This window comes from Solea senegalensis, linkage group LG17, assembly GCF_019176455.1.
Source record: "Solea senegalensis isolate Sse05_10M linkage group LG17, IFAPA_SoseM_1, whole genome shotgun sequence".
NCBI classification, from domain to species: Eukaryota; Metazoa; Chordata; class Actinopteri; order Pleuronectiformes; family Soleidae; genus Solea; species Solea senegalensis.
In genome coordinates, this window is record NC_058037.1 from 9891493 (window position 1) to 9909802 (window position 18310).

Sequence of the window (18310 nt, forward strand, 5' to 3'; positions counted from 1 at the left end):
GCCGGCTTCTCCTAGTACTGGAGACGGGGTCAGAACTCACAGATGACTCGCAGGACATTTTGTTTGTGATGACATGTACATTTGTAGATATTTTTTTCAAAATAAATGAATTATTAAGAACACATATTTATGGCCAGGTGTGACTGTCTTTTCCCCCAGGGACTGTTGTTTTGATGTCATCTTTTTACTACACTTGAGACTGTGCAGCAGTATAGAGAAGGCCAGAAGGAGTTGCACTTTATTTGTGGATCTAGCGAAAGCTGATATGATTGGGTGCCAAACTGAATTAATATGGAAATGCTGAGTTATGAATTATTGAAAATAAAATGGATCAAATCACACTGATGGTGATAAAATGTTATTTTGCTTTGGTGCGAACATTCAAGTGCCAATGTAGTAAATAAAATGAAAATGAATAAAGTGTGTACAGATTGTAGTCAGCAGAACAGAAAGTCACAATTATGACATTGTTTGATGGTCCAGTGATGGTCTGCAGTTCGGGATACCCACACACATCACCGTCATCAATATAAAATCTCAGTCTTAACCTCTGTGTCCTGTGGTTTGTCTCCTTCACTTTTTAAATTTGATTTAAATTAAATGAACCAACCAAGAACAGCCTCACTGAAATTCAAGTAACGGCGCATCAATGGATGAAACAGGTGGGTTCAGACTTCAGCGATGGTGAGCTGGTGCTCTTTCACTCTATTGAATAAAACAAAAACAAAAAACAGCTGAAGAAGAGTCAGAGAGTTTGATTATAAACAGACCCAGCTGTGAGAATTTGCTTATTTGAATATTTTAAATCATCAACAACACTCATATTGTTTGGGTTAGATGTGAGAAGCTCCATCGTTGATTTGAAAGCTACACTAACTGGGTAAAATATTAATAATGCACAAAATAGCAGCAGGAAACAATCAATTAAACCAGAATAAAAGGCTGCCTCCAACAATTGCTCGAGTATTTTTCAAAGGAAAACAGCCTCAGCGAGTTCAACAGAGCAAAATCAATTCTGATTCATGTCATGAGTGACTCCTTTCAGCTCGAGAGATGAAGCATTCTTTTACAATGAAAGCCACACATTGATTTTATGCAATTCATTTCTGTGACACTTCAGACAGTGCTTTTGTTGACAGGCAATAGTCCATGTGTTAATGTGATCACTGAGCAAGGTCAGCTGTTTGTCACATTTTCTTCAATAATGTGTCAGTAATGAATGAGAAGCGGGAATTTCAGAGCCGTTGTGCCTCTGAATATAACAGTGTAAACTGTTTAGAGTAAGCTGATCTGAGAAAATGTTTGAACTGCACTAAGTGTTCCAGTGTGGGGGGGCAAACCTGCACCATCATTTAATCCCTGGCTCAGTGTTTGGCTGCTTGGTGTGGAGCAAACTATTATTTCCTGGGCATTGAATATGGCACAGCCGCCTTTTCAAAGTCAATGTAACGTTGTAAATTCAATTTAGGGACTCAAGAGCACCTTTCCCAGGATATATTCTTCTCCCACATTAGTGCCTGGCGAGTTTCTATGTAATTTGCGGACATCCTATTATTAAGGGCAGACTTTGTGAGAGTCCCTCGGAGCTATCTAGAGTGCATTTGGAGTTGGTGTGATCTGAATATGAATGACAGGCAGTGTGCCTATTTGGAAGCTGACATCAAAAATTGATTATGTACCTTATGCCTGCCCTTTCCAATCAAATTTCACCTGTGAATTTCACAAGTTCTCGCAGAGAAAGTGGTAAAAATATCGCTGAAAACTCTTAAGCCAACGCTTGTTGAGCCACAGGGGAGAAGTAAAATAGATTATTTCTAGTCCTCACATTCACATAGGTCAGCACCCAAAGACCCTGTCCATCCATGGATTCCAAGTGTTCAATTTGGCACATAAACCCCAAGCTTGATATTTGTGACCCTGGCACACGCAATTCTCTGCATGCCTTTTTTTGGCTGCCTGGTATTGATTAAGAGTTCCTGCTCAAATGAGGACACAGCTGGCTTCTCGATCCCCACTTTCCTCCTGCTGACCTCCCTCCATTACCTTCCACAGAAACGCAGATAAACTGCGGATACAGGTGAGAACCACTCCAGCGGCCCTGGTAACTCTGCTCCTCCTTGTTGAGATTTTAGAAAAGGAAATCTAATCTCATTTGATCCAGTTTAGTCATAAGAAAAGCAAAGTATTTAATATTTGTATTTTTGTTGAGTACTAATTCTTCCCATCTCTTCCTCCTTCTAAGAATATCTTAACCCTAACCCAACGCTCAGTTCAAGAGGTCAGAAGCCATAAAGGTTGGGAAACCATTGCCCTGAAATTTGCTTGCTCTTCAGTAACTTCATAAAGAATTCTGAGAGTTGACTTTTTCCTAGATGGAATCAGATACACCCACGCCTCACTCTCTCGATCCTGAAATTCTGTTAATATGCGGTACATGCATGGAAATTTAATGTATTATAATCGTAAAAAAAAAGAAAAAGATCAACGTGTCCCACTAAATCACACAACCTCGGCAAACCAATCTCCAACTGTGACTAAGATTGTGGAACACACTTGGTTGGTTCTTTACTTGCTGTATTGAGGACACTGTCGCCTTATCAGTTTTCTATAACAATATATTTAACTTCATGGATAGTTACAAGGAAACGGGAGGAAAGAGGAAAAAGAAGATGATAAAAAAAGGACCCAAAAATAGGTTTAGGGTGTACAGGGCTGAACTGTTTTACTTGTTTTTGTTCTGCATATATAGCATATGGTGAAGCGACACAAGTTCTTTCATATCCTGCTTTGAGTTGTCCTGTTTACTGCAAAGGTGACAGAAGGCTGAACAGCCAGAAGCAATTACTACGACACTATCACGCCATAAAAATGAATGACCCCATCAGGAGGTCAGACGAAGGAAGCAGGCACTAAACCTCTGCTGGTCCGAGGACTGGAAATGATGCAGAGGAGTTTAAGTTTAACCCTGTCACTCACTCACTCACTCATCTTCTGCTGCTTAATCCTCCACATGAGGGTCGCAGCTTACATACAGTAGGGCGAAAGGCAGGGTACGCCCTGGACAGGTCACCAGTCCATCACAGGGTCACACTCTCACATGGTCAATTTAGAGCGAGTCCAATTTGCCATTATTGCATGCTTTTGGACGGAAACCGGAGAACCCGCAGAAATCCCACGCACAACCGACGGATCGCGTCACAAACCCAGGTCTTCTTGCTGCAAAGGCAAGATTGCTAACCACTACACCAACTGTGTGGCCCCGTTTCACAGACACATCACCTGTAATCTTGTTGCTGAGCAATGTTGTTACAAATATTTCATTTTATAGAATTTTATTATCAGCTTAATAGTTTTATTTTGCATCCTGTTTTTTCATTTTCTTACATAACATGTCAGATAACCTAGTGCTGTAGATGAGTGTGTGCCACCAGGTTAACGCTGTATGTATTCCTGTTAAATCAAAACATCACACATGACTGATATATGGGTGAAAAGACAAAAAAAGGCAATAAGTTGATTCATTTTCACACAAGAGACTGATTTGGATGGCTGCAATATGAACAAATGAAGCCATTCATACATGTGGGTATAAACATAAATATTGGGGATATCGTTTAGCAAACTAATGTTTAAATATTCCACCATTCCCTTTTCCAGTGTTGTTTTCAGCCCTGTGTGTAACATATGTACAGCTACTTCAGTGAGCGCTTAGACACACTCTGGTGCATGTGGTGGAAGCAACATGAGCATCTGTGTAATCAGAGGCTTTTCTCTGTGTAATGTATATTTGTTTCTGACGTTGCTGTCGTGTGTTGGACCACATTATATTGTGACTCCCCGTGGGCACAGTGTGATAACGTTAGTCATTTTCCTGGTTTAATATGTCTTGCCTTGAGCAATAATAGGGGTGACAATGTTACATAACATTAATATTAGCTAACTGGAGCCCATGGTCTACTTTCCCCCCTCCTTCTATATATAATTCTGGAGAAAATTATCAAAACTCAAAGTAAAAAAGTGATGTATTTTTAATCCTGAGTGTATCTTTGAGAGGGAACTGGACCTGCAAATACATCATTGCTGTACATGAATATTTTACGCGGCACAAAATACAGAATCTAAATCCGTGTTGATAAGGTGAAATATATTGAACGAGGGAAATCACACCTGACGCTCATTTACTTTTGCTCTTTTGCAAACTTATCAAGGCTCCCGCTGGTTTCATCGCAGCACTTTTTATTTCTCCTGCGGCCGGAACAGCACAACACACGTCTCTCCTAAGACACATAAATCAATAAAAGAACCACAGCAAATTTGTGAGCACGGAGTCAACAGTGCCTCAGCTCCTTTGAATGTTATAACTGTGAGTAGACACATGTGTGTCTGAAATACAATTCCACATTTGATATTGCTTCCAAATGCACGTGTGTGTGTGTGCATTGTCCTCATATTTAACATATATTACTCATTATTAACACCTTCCAATAATATTAATGAAGTCTTTTCTTGGTTGAGAGGAGTTGGCAAATCTTCACACAGAAGAGAAGGATGACAACGACAAAGACAGGGACAGTGAATGCCAGCGCAGAGATGGTGGATGAAATGCCACTACAATAAAACAACAACTATGTATTCACCTACATTCCGTGTGGACAGGCCCTTAGATGCACTTGAAAAGTCGTGGTACCCCAAGGAGAAGCATTATAACTGGAACCACACTGTCCTCTCCACTCGAGTCACGGCTGTGGCAGCGTTACGTCCCTGGGGGAAAGAGCAGCTCAGTGGCCAGAGGTCTCAAATAAAACTCGATCACACACAGCTTGAGATGTGGAGAAATGGCACTTCGACAAAATGAAAAAACATCCCTATGCGGAGTTTAAAATCCAGATTTCGCAAGCAAACATCATTCATACACACAAGTGCCTCTAAAGCAAATGTAGAGATCTTCCAGACCTTGGAATTTGGATGTCAAGTTCACTTCATTTTTTCACTTCATTTGTGAATTTTACATGATTTGAAACCCAATTTTGAGGAAGTCAGAAGAGATATTTTTTATTGCTTTTCACCCAACTCCATATATCACAATCTAAATCGCAAACTATGCGATACATTTGACACGATCATTACATTTTACGTATCATTTTGTTTTGTAGATTTTCTGCAAATGGTGACACGGCTTTGAGAGGACGAAGTCAAGCATTATACAGTCATCCCTTCTGTCCTCCCGGTCTCCAGGAAGCACACAAAACAAACTGGCCTAATTAAATTTGGCTGATTCAATTATGCCGTGCCTTCTTATCATTTATCTTATATCTATTTGGAGATATTTGATTAGATTAAGTGTGAGCCAGGGGAACAGGGATGTTAAAGAAGACTGGCACTGATATGTGCAGATGTGTGTTTTCTCCCTGGTCCCAAATCAGTCTGACTGATTATTGTTCAGAATATCCTTAGGCTGTTTCTTTTCCTGCTGGTTGACTTATATAATGAGGTCTGGATGGCAGCCTGGGTTTTTTTTTTTTTCAGGACGGCATCTGTTGTAACAAACACAACAAATCCCATGACAGTGTTGAAGTTGTGACCTCTCACTGTCTCACTCAGAGGTGGAGAGAGACCAGAAATATTTTAAGTAAAAGTAACATTATTTTTTTTAGACCAGTAAAAGTACTCGTCTAAAAATGTACTCAAGTTAAAGTAAAGAAGTAGCTTGTTTAAAATGTAGTTAAAATGTAGAATAAAAGTTATTTAGTTACTATTGTAACAAGGTTGTGTATTGCAAAAAGGAAAAGGGGACACAAATCTCACACAAATTGTTTTAAATTAAAGGCAAACTTTTACAAATTAATGTGCTGAAAAAATAGGTCAAAGGTCACACATGCCCACACTTTCATTTAATTCACCAATCATCGTTCACTGTCAAAGTTTCCATTTTTCCAACATTTTTTTACAATACAGTACTTCCAAAAAAACATACTTGAGTAAAAGTAAAATTACAACTTTTAAAAAATGACTTTAAAAAGTACAAGTACACACAAATGTAATTCATGACTTTCTACCTCTGCTTCTCTACTTATACCAACTGTTCCATAGAGCCAACTCATATTTTTGTTTGTAATAAATTATTAATAAGAAAGAAACCCCAGTTATGTTGCAGATTGAATATTCAGTGAATAGTATATTGAAAAAATCCATATTAATGAGATAAACATATATATACATGTATATATACACCTGCACCACAAACTTGCCGCCTATTGGAACTGATCACACTGTTCATTTAGCTCCTCTTTAAAACAGGTTCACTTAATAACCTTCATGAAGGTCAGATTTATTGCAGCACGGTTACATTAGAATCCATTACTTTGAAGATTTATTTCTCCTCGCTGGCTTTTAGCTCTGGTTGACCAAGATATCTCAGTTCTTTTTATTATTGTTAATGTTTAAATTTACAAACTGTGCCTCTGATAATGTGTTTTGTCTGTTTATCTTTAGTGCATATTTAACTCTGATTTCTATCTTGTTTATATGTATATTTGTATAGTGTGTACAGTGCTGAGTTTGTTTTTAAGTGTACCATAGAAATAATGTTTAACTTATAGCGGAAACATGGCACGGCAATTTAAAGTGGATTTTGTTCGCAATGATCCACAAAACAGCTTATTATGGTGTGTCATAATCACGTCATATACAAGCTGAATTGGGAAAAACAGTGCAGCCAGATGAAGATCTAATCAAGGCATGAATATTCTCATTTTAAAAACATGTCGCACTCCCATTAGCGTCTCTTTGTTCAGTCACTTTAAGGAAATTGGGGGAAATTTGAATTTACATTAGTCCGTCAGAGTAAAATTGTATTTTGGTGGCTGTGTGTATTCACTGGAAAAGAATATGTAATCAGAGTGAAAACAGGCAAAAGATGTTTCATTTCTTAGAAACTATTATGAGTACTTTAAAGTCCTTTTTTTATGATCTTTTTAATCCAGCTTCTGCTGAGTGAAGTGCTCTTTGCTCTCAGGAAAGCGCAAGCTGAACACGGTGTGTCAGAATGTGCAATGAATTATGTTTGTGGCCAGGCTGCATTGTGTGGTGTGTTCAAGTGCAAAGCTGTTAGTGCCGCTGGTCATTTAAGGTCGCCGTAATGTGTCGCTGCACAAAGAAGAAAGAATTTGTCAGTGTTAGAGAATATCGACGGGGAAACGGACCCCAATTTCCCACAACATTTCCACTGACAGATTTATTAATAGCTGTGGGGGGAAATTTGATGTGTTGTAGATATAAAAAGTTACCCTTATCTCAAATGTCTGCTTGTAACTCCAAAAGCTCCAAAAGAGGGGAACACGGGTAAAAGTGGCAGAGTGCACTGATTCTGAGCGCTAAGAAAAGCCTCGACAGTGTTTGGGTCCCTGAGTGGATTAGTGGAGTTTATCAGTGGCAGCCCGCTGTGGCACTCATTGCCTGCTCTCTGCTGTGGATAAGAGGCTGCGGAGTGCACACAGTCCTTGGCCTTGGTCAATAGCAGGCCCTGGGGTGCGCGAGTTGCTGGTCAATTAGAAAACGCTGAAACTGCTTCTCAGTCAGTAGATTCACGGTCACAGTCAAACACACAAGTGTGTGTGTTTGGTAAACACTCCAGCGCGCCACTGTGAATTCATAGTTTGCACTCACTTCACATTCGAAGCACACTGATATTTAACACGGCACTGGAGAAAAGTGGAAGTGAAAGAAGAAAAACATGGATTCAAAATACGTGTAGTGATACCAACATGGAATTGCAACCCTCTCAATTGAATTTGAGCTTCTTCTTTAACGGTATATAAATATGTAGTTTTAATTCTTCCCATATGTTTTCATGCCAGCGTTGGTCCAGTGGTTTCTGTTATTCATTTATTATGTTTTCTCTTGATTAGTGGAATGGATTTTTCCTAGTTTTATAATGTTTTAACCATTAGTGCTCATCCAACACATGGTGAATTGCCGTGGGAATGCAATCCTGGGGGTGTGTTTATAGGTCACATATTCAGGCTTTAAAAATGTGGGGTTTTTTTTTCTTATGTGTTATTGAGTTACTGTTAATTTCTCCAATATCAACAAAAACTTAATGAAACATCGATATTGAGATGGTTTCATTATGTCCATGGCTTTATTCATTTATATGTACAGATATATAATGACACTATTATTGTGGTATTTATTTTGGTAACAGCAAACCAGAGTGAGACCTTTCTACTACTTTTGGTCCTCTAACTCATCCCCTTCTCACATTTAATATGGATGAGTGAATTTTCAATATAATTCAAACAGCTATTTCAAAAACATATCCCTGTAATGGAAGCGGATGCATTTCATTGCCCACGTCATGCAACATTCATTGCAGATGTCAAGGACTTTGCCATCAGTGTTTACCCAGAGTGGGGGGAAAAAAACATATGGAGCCGTCCTGTCCTTTCAGGGAAAAAGGTGCATCCTTGACGTGCTGCGTGCATGTCCAAACCAGGCTGACGGCGTTTACGACTTTGATGTTTGACAAAGACAATCTGGTCTAACGTAAAGAGGACAATGTGTGTCTTGTCAGCGCTTTTGTCAGACTATTTGAGTGTAAGAAATTTACAAATAATTAGTTAATTAAAGAGCTAAAACTAAACAACCTAATTGGCCAACCACAGGATTTGTTGAACTGTCAAAATAAGTGATCTCATGAGGGAGATCACTTATGATCTCCCTCATTGACATACATCATTGGGGGGAAATTCCCTCATTTGAAAATGAAAAAGTATTAAAATAGTGATCTGTTTATTGAAGTTTCAACTAATAACACTATACACCAAACATGGGGGTAAGTCACACATATGCAAGTCACAAGCAAGTCTCAAGTCTTGACCTTAAAGTCTCAAGCCTGTCCAAGTTCATTCTTGCAACAATCAAGCAAGTCGAGTTGAGTCGTATGAATATAGAAGATGATTTCCCAGATATTCCACAAACAAAAAGACATTTCATCATGTTGAACTGCAACAGAAACACTGTATTACTCATACACTGTAAAGGCTGCTTCATGGGCCCATAACTGAATTGTTTATGTCAAAAAAAGAGAAAGATATAATTAACATCAATAAAAATTAAAATAAATAGAACTACAAAGCCTAAAATGTAAAGAATACTGACATTAGGCTTACATTTAACCATGGAAATGCATTTCAAATATTAGGCAAAAAAGGAAAAGCACGTTTTGGGCACTAATCATTACCAACATTTGACCTACCAAGATGTTAACTAGCTTTAGATTAAAACAGTAACCAACTGACTTCCTGTCTTATCTTCCTTTGTGGAATTTGAAGTGTCGGAAGGAAGTTCATGTAGTGGTGTTGGTGTCGCTTGGTTGCCAGGTTTGTACACAAGGCCGTTAAATCAGACAATGTTTGAGAAAATGTAAATATTCCATAAGTCAAGTCGAGTCTTTTATCAACATAAGTCAAACAAGTCTCAAGTCCTCAAGTCAGACTCAAGTCAAGTCACGTGATTCGAGTCCTCCACCTCTGCTGTATATGCACAGAACGTCACTTATAACCGAGACTAAAATCAGTTGTCGTTAAAGGGAAACTTGGACCTTTTAAGGCGATTAAAATGTTTCTGACATAGATATAAAACGACACTGACATTGTCTTTTAGTAGTTGTTTTAGTAGTTAATCGCTGAGGGATCTTAAAATGGCCTAAAATGACAAAGGCATTTAAATTTAAGCATCGTAAGGGGACAAAAAGTGGGACAGCGCTGCATCCCTCTGTGCACAGCCATTGTAACATCTGCAGACACCGACTGTAAAACATTTCTGCGTCATTGGCTGACAGCTTAACGGAAATAGTCGTGGTTGGTTGGTGCATAAAAGTCAATAGGTTATTCCCTTGAAATTGCTCCTAAAATAAGTTTACAGTCACTCAAAATTTCCACATATAAAATGTAAATCTCTACAGGTTTTCTGCCTCTAAACAGAGCTGAGGTTTCGCCTCTGCAGAGATGCTCATGAATATCTTTAACAATCTTAACAAATGTAGAGATAGTAATGTGTAAACAGTATCAGGTTCTCAGCAATGTGCAGTAGCAAATCTCTGTTTTATCCAACATCCTACAATGAATATACATTACTTAATGTGTCTCCGTATAGCGCAGCCAAAAGTGACCTTGAAGCAGAACACACATTTCTCTTCATGGTACTTACATTAATATTGCTGGAAATGTGTGTTATTGCCCTGAAAATATACAGTGAAACACACCAGCTCCTACACATCTGTTCTGCAGATGTGGTGGTTTTGGTTACATTATTTCCTCATCCCATCCACATTATGGTTTATTTAAAGTATGACGCTGTTTTCGCTATTCCTGAAAATTATATGCCCGGTGTAATGGTTTGGATTGGAAGCGTTCATACTGATCACTATGATAAAAAATTCAAGGAAAGTCTCAAAGCTTCAAAACAGAAACTTTTAAAAAGATAATGTAAAAAAAAAAAGAGAGAAAGCGCAATGGCCTTAACTTGACTTTTTTTGTAGGAAAACATAGTTATTCATTTTCTTAGTTATTCACAAATCAAAGACCTCGATGTGTACAGTTCACTTTCACTGCTGTAGGCCTTGGTTCGGAAGCTGTGAAAAAATACTTTGTAAACACAAATACTTTGTACAAAAGAAGTAGAAAATTCATGTATTCATGTATCTCTACTTTACTTTGTTATTCGTATTTCTATCAACTTTTACTTTTACTCCACTACATTTTCCTCTATCTTTCTAACTATCTTTGTTACTCATTGCTACCAAATAAAATCAGAAGAAGAAGAGTTGGTTTTCTAATCTTGAGCTGCTTTACACTACAGTTTTGCCATTCACACATCTTTCATACCCATTCACACACTGCACACACCATGGCTCAATCCTAAGTACAGTAAATGTCATTTGACTTTTACTTTACCCTTTAACACCGAAGCCTAAAATGTTTTTTGCTTGTTTTAAGCATAAAAGAGCCAGAAAATGTCCTGTGAGTAAGTGCTTTTGCCAATTTTTCTGGCAGTTATTTTACAATTTCCTGCATGTTAAAATAGTGTAACAATAGTTAACAATTTAAAATGAAGAAAAAACACTGTAGTTGCACACAAACACCAGATTTTGCATGTTGAGTCATTGTCTAAATGTCCAAAAACAGGCCCAAACATGGAAACTTATGCACAGGCGTTTTTCCAACTCTCTCCTCTCTGGTGACAAAGATGCTGATTCACTGACTTCCTGCAACAGTGCGAGTGAAATTTGACTTGCAACATCTCAGCTTTCAGAAACAGTTCGATTATTTTCCGATAACACAAACCGTTGCGGAATTGCAGTAATGCAAAGTGCGTAATATTATAAAAAGTGACTTCTACCAAAGTCATTTTCTGGTAAGAAACGTATACTTTTACTCAACTATCTTTTTTTAGGTACTTTATACAAGACTGGACATACATTAATGCGGCTGTTTCTTAAGTAAATATCAAATGTGTGTTGAGCTCAGTGTGGTCATACAAAGACATTTCCCCCTCTCATGCTCCCTCTTGTCCCCCACCAGAGCCCACAGATGTGAAGCAGATTACACCCCCCCTTCCCCCCTGCCAGCCCCTCTTTCCACTGCAAAGAAAGAAATCATTCAGTTTCAGCCTTTTCTACAAACTCCCCTCCCAACAACAGAGAGGGGCACACAGACGAACACACTCTCCAGCCAACTCTTAACTGTGTGTGTGTGTGGGTTTGCATTTTTTTCCCCCCTGACATGAAGAAGGAAACCAAGTAAGTATTTGTTCCCTGAGCTTTTAAGAAGTGGTCGTGGACCTTTCTGAGTCACTTTAAAGGGTGAAAACTTGCATTTATTTATCTGTGAAAATTCAGTGGAGACAGGTAAGTTTTCTGGATTTATCCAACTTTTACTTATAGCACTGTATTACTGTAATATGTTTTTTTTTAATCTTTGTTCTTCACTGGTAAAAAAAACAGAAATCTCTAATCTGAATTGCATGTTAATGATGGGATGTTTTACTTTGCTGTTTTAAGTGAAACTTCTCCAATTCTCCTTGACACTTTAGTCAAGATATTCATAAGCATTCACCTGTATTTTATATATATGTAATACTGGCTTATTGCTAAAGCCTCTTGTTGTCATAGTGACAGTGAAGCATCTGAGAGTGTTATGAAACACACCTGTTTGACAGGCGGGGGCCATGCGGCCGAGCTGCACCCGTGCTCTCAGCTGACTACCAGTAAGACTACTGAACGTCACTCTGTTATTTAATCATTTAATTTATTGACAGCGGACTATTTTATTAGCTAATAAATTGCATTTTAATAAATGTTTATAAACAAAATGCCAAATATCTATATAATTCAAATACAAAAAAATGGTTTAACTTCCTGCATAAGCAGTCCTTTGTGTTTGTTAATTGGAAATACTTAAACAAAAGAAGACAGACATCACCTTGAGCATTATAAAATTAAGTTTTTGAGTAAATGATGAACTAATCCAGGAATTATTTGCAAGATTTATGAGTTCCTTGTTGGAAATGAATCAAAAAATGTGGTAAAAGTTGCATTTTTATCCCCATGTGCAACTTACACAGGTCTTATATTCTTCTAACTGAAGACAAGTGTGGATTTCAATAACAACTGAACTACTTTTAGAAATATTTAGGTCTAATTTTTAGATTTTTCATGTAACATTACCATCCATTTGGATTACACAGTTTAAACATGAACTAATAACCTAAATAATGTGATATGTATGTTTTTTACAGACAAGGAAAACATTCAAGAATGAGATTTATGTAAAATGATCAATAAGTTTTGAGTCTAGCCGCATTACCATCAAAGGATGCTCTGAAATTTAAACTTGAAAAAGAAATCTCATACGTTGTAACTCAAGGAATTATGGTTGTTTCACATCTTTAGCCATATTTAAAACTTGATTGTTTTCACAATCAACAGAGTTACTGTGATTCTGAGGAAACTGATTAAATACAATTTTAAAATAGGATGATTTAAATTGTATCAAATAGACGTGCCACTTTTCTGAACCACTACACGGGGAGGACGCAGTACGACTCAACATTACTAACAAGAAGTGTGTGGCTGCCCTGCATTAGATCTTCGGCTATTTTAAGCCAAATGAAAACCACTTCACAATGTCAGAATGAAGCCAAAAAGAGGGTCGCCACAGGCCACGGAGAGTCTAACACAAATAGTGGTTCAACCAAACCGTGAGACGCCAATGTGGAAACTGTGCAGACGTGTTTTTTTTTTTCAAAAGACAAAGGCGACTGCTCTTGCCAATCTTTGACTCACAGAGGAGCATGTGTGCATCGAGTTAACGGGCCTTTCAGAGACTGAACTAATATCACTGAATATCCTTTTACGGCAGCAACGATAATTCAAAACAGGCACAATAAAGTATGTATTGTATAAGATGTTTACATTCTCTCAGTAAGGTGGGAGTGTATGGTTGCTGACTTTCAACTGACCTTCACAATTAATTCAAGAATTATGACGTTTTAAACACACTACACTGGAAAGCTATTCTACATGTTGTTTCCTTTGGAAAATACAAGTAAATAATAGAACTAAAGAGAAAACGACCAAAGCTGTAGAATGTTGGCTCTTTAAGTATGTGTTTACTGCTCTTTTGACAGCTGTTGTAACACATGTGAGGCTTCAGAGGTTTTCAGAACCAGAGGGAGCGACAGACAGCAAGCAGCCCAACAGTTGGGTGTTTTATGAGTTTGGGCCTCGACACCACAACTCATCTTAAAATAAATAGACAATTTCACGGTGTCCGTTCTAGCTGCAGTCACGAGCAGCGACGGGGTAATCACTCTGTGTGTTTCTCAGAATGACAAAGGTGCAATGCAAGCTTACAATAGAGCAATGGAAAGTTGAAATATTATCAAAAGCTGCGGTAAAAGTCGACTGCAGCGGAAACCATACGTGTGCTGACAGGCCTGATTCAGGGTTTTTAAATATATTTCCAGATGCTGAGGAGAGAATGTGAGTCTGCCATACGATGAAAACCACCGACAACTGCAGCACATACAGAGAAAAACAAAAACTCTGTGATTAAATCCCACCCGCCGTTGAAGATTTTTACTGTGGATTTACAAGGTGAAAGATTGTTAGACAAACCCGACTGTGTAAAAAAAACACAGCTTTGTCAGCTTTTACAACTCGAGCGTGACACAAGTCATGCATTCACAAAGCCATGGCTAAGCCACAGAGCATCAACAATTCTCACACACAACATTTTTACTTCACCAGTGTTATAAAACGGTCCAAGAGCACCGATGAGAAGAACGGAGAAAAAAAAAATCACATTTCACCAGGAAAGGCCTCTCATAAAAAGCACAATTAGACATGATGTCATGAGGATTTTCATGCGATAATTAGAGGCATTTGAGGTTGAATGTGAAACCCCTTGCAATGACATTTAAACAGCACAGGGTTTTATTGTGCCGCAAAAAAACATCTGTCTCATTTTATGTGATATGATCTCCCCACTTTGTTAATATACATATTTTAAAACCAACGTCAGTGTATTTTAGAATTAAGCAACTTTTTTTGACGTCTGAACTGAACTGAAAAAAATTTAAATTTCAGGATTACAAATGATTCTTTTGATTATCAGGTGAGATGACCCATGATGGAACCTCTGGAGTCTCTGGAGTCAGTGATTAAGTTAAGTTTGTAGACAGCTCAGATCCAAGGAGGACTGACACAATGCCTGACATCTGAGTGAGGCACCATCGCAGATTCTGGTGAGCAGCAGGCCAGGTCTGATAGGTAAAGGTGATAGGTCCAGATGCCTGGTGCCTTGGTATGTTTTTGTGTCTTATAGTAAATTATGGCTGTTTATATTGATGACCAGGTCTGGTTCTAAGAATATGTGCGTAATTGGCTGAAGATTAGAATTTTCTCTCACAGTGGCTCGCACTGCTGGCTCATAGCAAGAAGGTTGCTGGTTCACATCCCGGTCCAGGCCTTTCTGTGTGTGTGCGTGAGTTACCTCCAAGTTCTCTGAGTTCTCCGGTTTCCTCCCACATGCCCATAACCATACAGAGGTTATTAAGACACTCTAGATGAGTGAATGGTTGTTTATCTCTTTATGTTGGCCCTGTGATGGACTGGCGATCTGTCCAGGGTGTGACCCCGCCTTTCAACCTATGTCAGCTGGGATTGGCACCAGCAGCCCCTCAAGTGCAGGATAAAGTAGTAGATGATATATGAAAAGGAAAGAAAGTATGAGGAGAGTTAAGTGTTAGTATTTTCCTCGTATAAGGTGTCAAATAGTTGTTCAAGTATTGCACTAAATACTACAGATGATATTTTTTCTCATTCCAGGTTACCATGTGTTGTTGGATGCCTTTAATCTTGGCCTGGGTATCCATGGCAACCCCGGCGCTCTGCCAAAGCGGGGACGGCGAGTGGGGTTCCGGCTTTGACATTTATACTTCCACAAAGGCCCTCAATGACACTTCGCAGGCAGCTGGTGATGAGCCCGTGAGGATGAAAAACAGCCATGACTGGAACACATCGGCAGTATTTCCACTGTCCTCACCTGTGCTGCATTATGAGGCTCAACCTGATAGGTGCTCGGTCCACTTCAGCACCGACGCCGCTTCGGCACGAAGGCTGAGAGCTCAGAAGGAGGAGCTGGCTTATCTGCAGGCCATCCAGCGTGGAAACGAAGCGGTGGTAGAGAACCTGGTGCAGTTTGTCGGGGCAGAGCTCGAGGACCAGAGGTATGAGGACGTGATCAGGGAAAACATTATCGGCATCCAGGAGGGCCACAAGAGATGCCACGAGGTGGTAGAGAAAGCTGAGGAGGATCTGGAGAAGCAGCTGGAGGGTGACATGTTGGACAACGTCGCTAGGATGCACAAGTGAGTCGAATGTGTTAAAAAGTTAACCGCTAAATTGTGAAGAGAGTAGGCGAAAGTGATCGTCTTTTGTTTCTTGGTGTCCAAACAGAATCTGGGTTCAGACGGGTCACATGATTACATTTACATTTAAGCATTTAGCAGACGCTCTTTATCCAAAGCAACTTACAAAAGAGGAATAAGCAACATATAAGTAGTCTTGGAAAGAAATCCACTCGAACAGTGGACTGATAGAGGGTGAGATCCAGGTGCAGAAAGAGATGCAGGAGAGGGGGTAAGGGGAGTGCTAGGACAGAAGATGCTCTTGGAAGAGCTGGGTTTTCAAGAGCTTCTTGAAGACAGATGGGGAAGCCCCTGTTCTGGTAGCGCTCGGTAGGTCATTCGACGAGTGTGGAACGGCACATGAAAAGAGTCTGGATTGTCGTGTGAGGGATGTTGGCACCGCCAGACGACAATCCTTTGATGAACGAGGGGTAGTCGAGAGGTAACATATGCCTGATTAGCTGCTCTCTTTGTCTCTCTTTAACTTATTTTCACAAGTGGGAGTCGTCATCCATCCAGTTTGGCGTCTGTCATCTGTCACTTAATCAGAGTGAGCTCTCGTAACCTCGGGTCATGAAGCTGCCACGGCAGGTGCATGTGAACCGGAAAAAAAAAATCGTTCCTAACAAAGTGTTGTCATCTGCCCCGTGATGAATTTGGCATTTAGTGAGAGAAGATGAACATCAGTCAGCGCATTGATTGCCGTACTTCAACGGAAAAAAATCAATCAGTTACATTTTGGAGGCCATCGTGAGTGTGACACGGTGCAGTTCATACTCAGCACTTCAACCCGAAGACCACCGGAGGAATCAATAACTGTTTAAATTGATTTATCAGTCAAACATTTTTTTAACAGCTGCAGGTTCATGTCGCTTAAATGTAAGTATTTGATAATTCTCTGAATTCTCTCAAATAATTTGTGATTATGAGCATTTTCTGAGCATTGGTTGAGGCCCTGGAGATGAATCGACCATAATATTATTTTGAATTGCACTACATGTGTTTATAAATGCATCTTCTCCTTTGTGTTTCCTGTTTGTTTGTTTATTTTCTTCCACAGCCATTAACATTCCACCATTTATAATGGGTTTTATTGTCCTCACCTCTCGTTTCACACGATCTTTCCCACTTCCTTCTCTCCCCCTGGTGACCTGGGCTGTTGTCGTTGTTCTGGAGCAGAATCAGAGAAGAGTCCTCGTCCTTTGAAGACATGCTCCGTGCTGCAGCGGCCATCGCCAACCGGCTGGAGATCTCGTCAAAGAACCTGCAAGCCTCATTCACCAGCAGGCAGCTGAAAGACATCAGAATTAAAATGCGTCACTAAGGACGTGTTGAAGTCTCCACATGCACTTAACGGTTCACGTCATCTCCTGAACTCGTGGATGAAATTGTAAATAACAAAAAAAATAATAAAGAGGTGATGTGTCACGGTCAGCCATACATAAACTGTACAAATATGATTTGTGAGCAAAGAACTGTTGGGTAAAATCAGGTTTTTCTTTCACAAACCCAATGCCTGCCCATGAAATACAAGCTATTATTTTGCTTTTTTGGCTTTATTAGTGAGGTCAAACATGGCAACAGCATGCGCTGCAGGTTTGAGCCAAGCTGAATGTTTATGAATCAAACCAGATTGGCCTTTGGAGTCCAAGCATAATGACTCTTTCAGTCGTCTCTGGAGAAAGCTGTGGATCAGCCATCTGGTTCAAGGGTGAGGACGGAGGCTGGAACACACTTAAGATGGCATGTGGGTTTCAATAGAGATGGCAACAAAAAAAAAGAAAACAACTGCACTTTCTTAAAAATATACCTGTAGATGACATTGTATAGTTAAACGATTCCTGAAATTAGGAGGAAAATTAAAAACTAAGATCTCAATATATTGAAGAATCTGATTATGCCCATTTATGGAAAAAAAAATTGCAAGATAATTTTTAAATAGTGCCTTGATTTTTGTAACTATTAAAGTTTGTACAACACATGATTTGAAATACAGTGTATGTTTGACTGAGTAAACAACAACAAACAGCACATGAGCCTCTTTGGTTTGGTTTCAAAACCATAAAAATGTTCCTTGGTACCATGTGGTGTCATGTCTGCAAAGGGTCTACTCTCTCATATTGACATTATGGGGATGTAATGTATTTTATTTCTATGGTCCTTTAAAACAAACCACAGTGCTTTACAAAATAAACTAATTACAGACACAGACGGTAAAAAACTAATTCTCCAAGCATAAATCAAAGCATGAAAATACCAGTTAATAACTAAAAGTGAACTAAAAGAATAAAAACCGTCACCACACTACTGGGTATTAAAAGCCATTCTGAATAAATCA

At 39.1% G+C, this 18310-nt stretch overlaps 1 protein-coding gene across 3 annotated transcripts; it reads left to right on the plus strand.

The window, feature by feature from the left end:
• Nucleotides 1-11701: 11701 nt before the first annotated feature.
• si:ch211-142k18.1 lies at nucleotides 11702-17956 on the plus strand. 3 transcript variants are annotated; one of them, XM_044049488.1, is made up of 3 exons: nucleotides 11702-11800; nucleotides 15392-15933; nucleotides 17152-17956. In XM_044049488.1, exons 2-3 carry the CDS (start codon nucleotides 15398-15400, stop codon nucleotides 17294-17296), a joined length of 681 nt encoding a protein of 226 aa, XP_043905423.1. In that variant the 5' UTR covers nucleotides 11702-11800; nucleotides 15392-15397; the 3' UTR covers nucleotides 17297-17956. The 3 variants fall into 3 exon arrangements, with proteins under 3 accessions (XP_043905423.1, XP_043905424.1, XP_043905425.1); XM_044049489.1 differs by lacking the exon at nucleotides 11702-11800 and adding an exon at nucleotides 11846-11908; XM_044049490.1 differs by lacking the exon at nucleotides 11702-11800 and adding an exon at nucleotides 14688-14808.
• Nucleotides 17957-18310: the final 354 nt, after the last annotated feature.

Coding starts and splice junctions, on each gene's coding strand:
- si:ch211-142k18.1 (XM_044049488.1), top strand. CDS start 15,398: ATGTGTTGTTGGATGCCTTTAATCTTGGCCTGGGTATCCATGGCAACC. Junction 15,934..17,151: donor AACGTCGCTAGGATGCACAA/GTGAGTCGAATG, acceptor GTTCTGGAGCAG/AATCAGAGAAGAGTCCTCGT.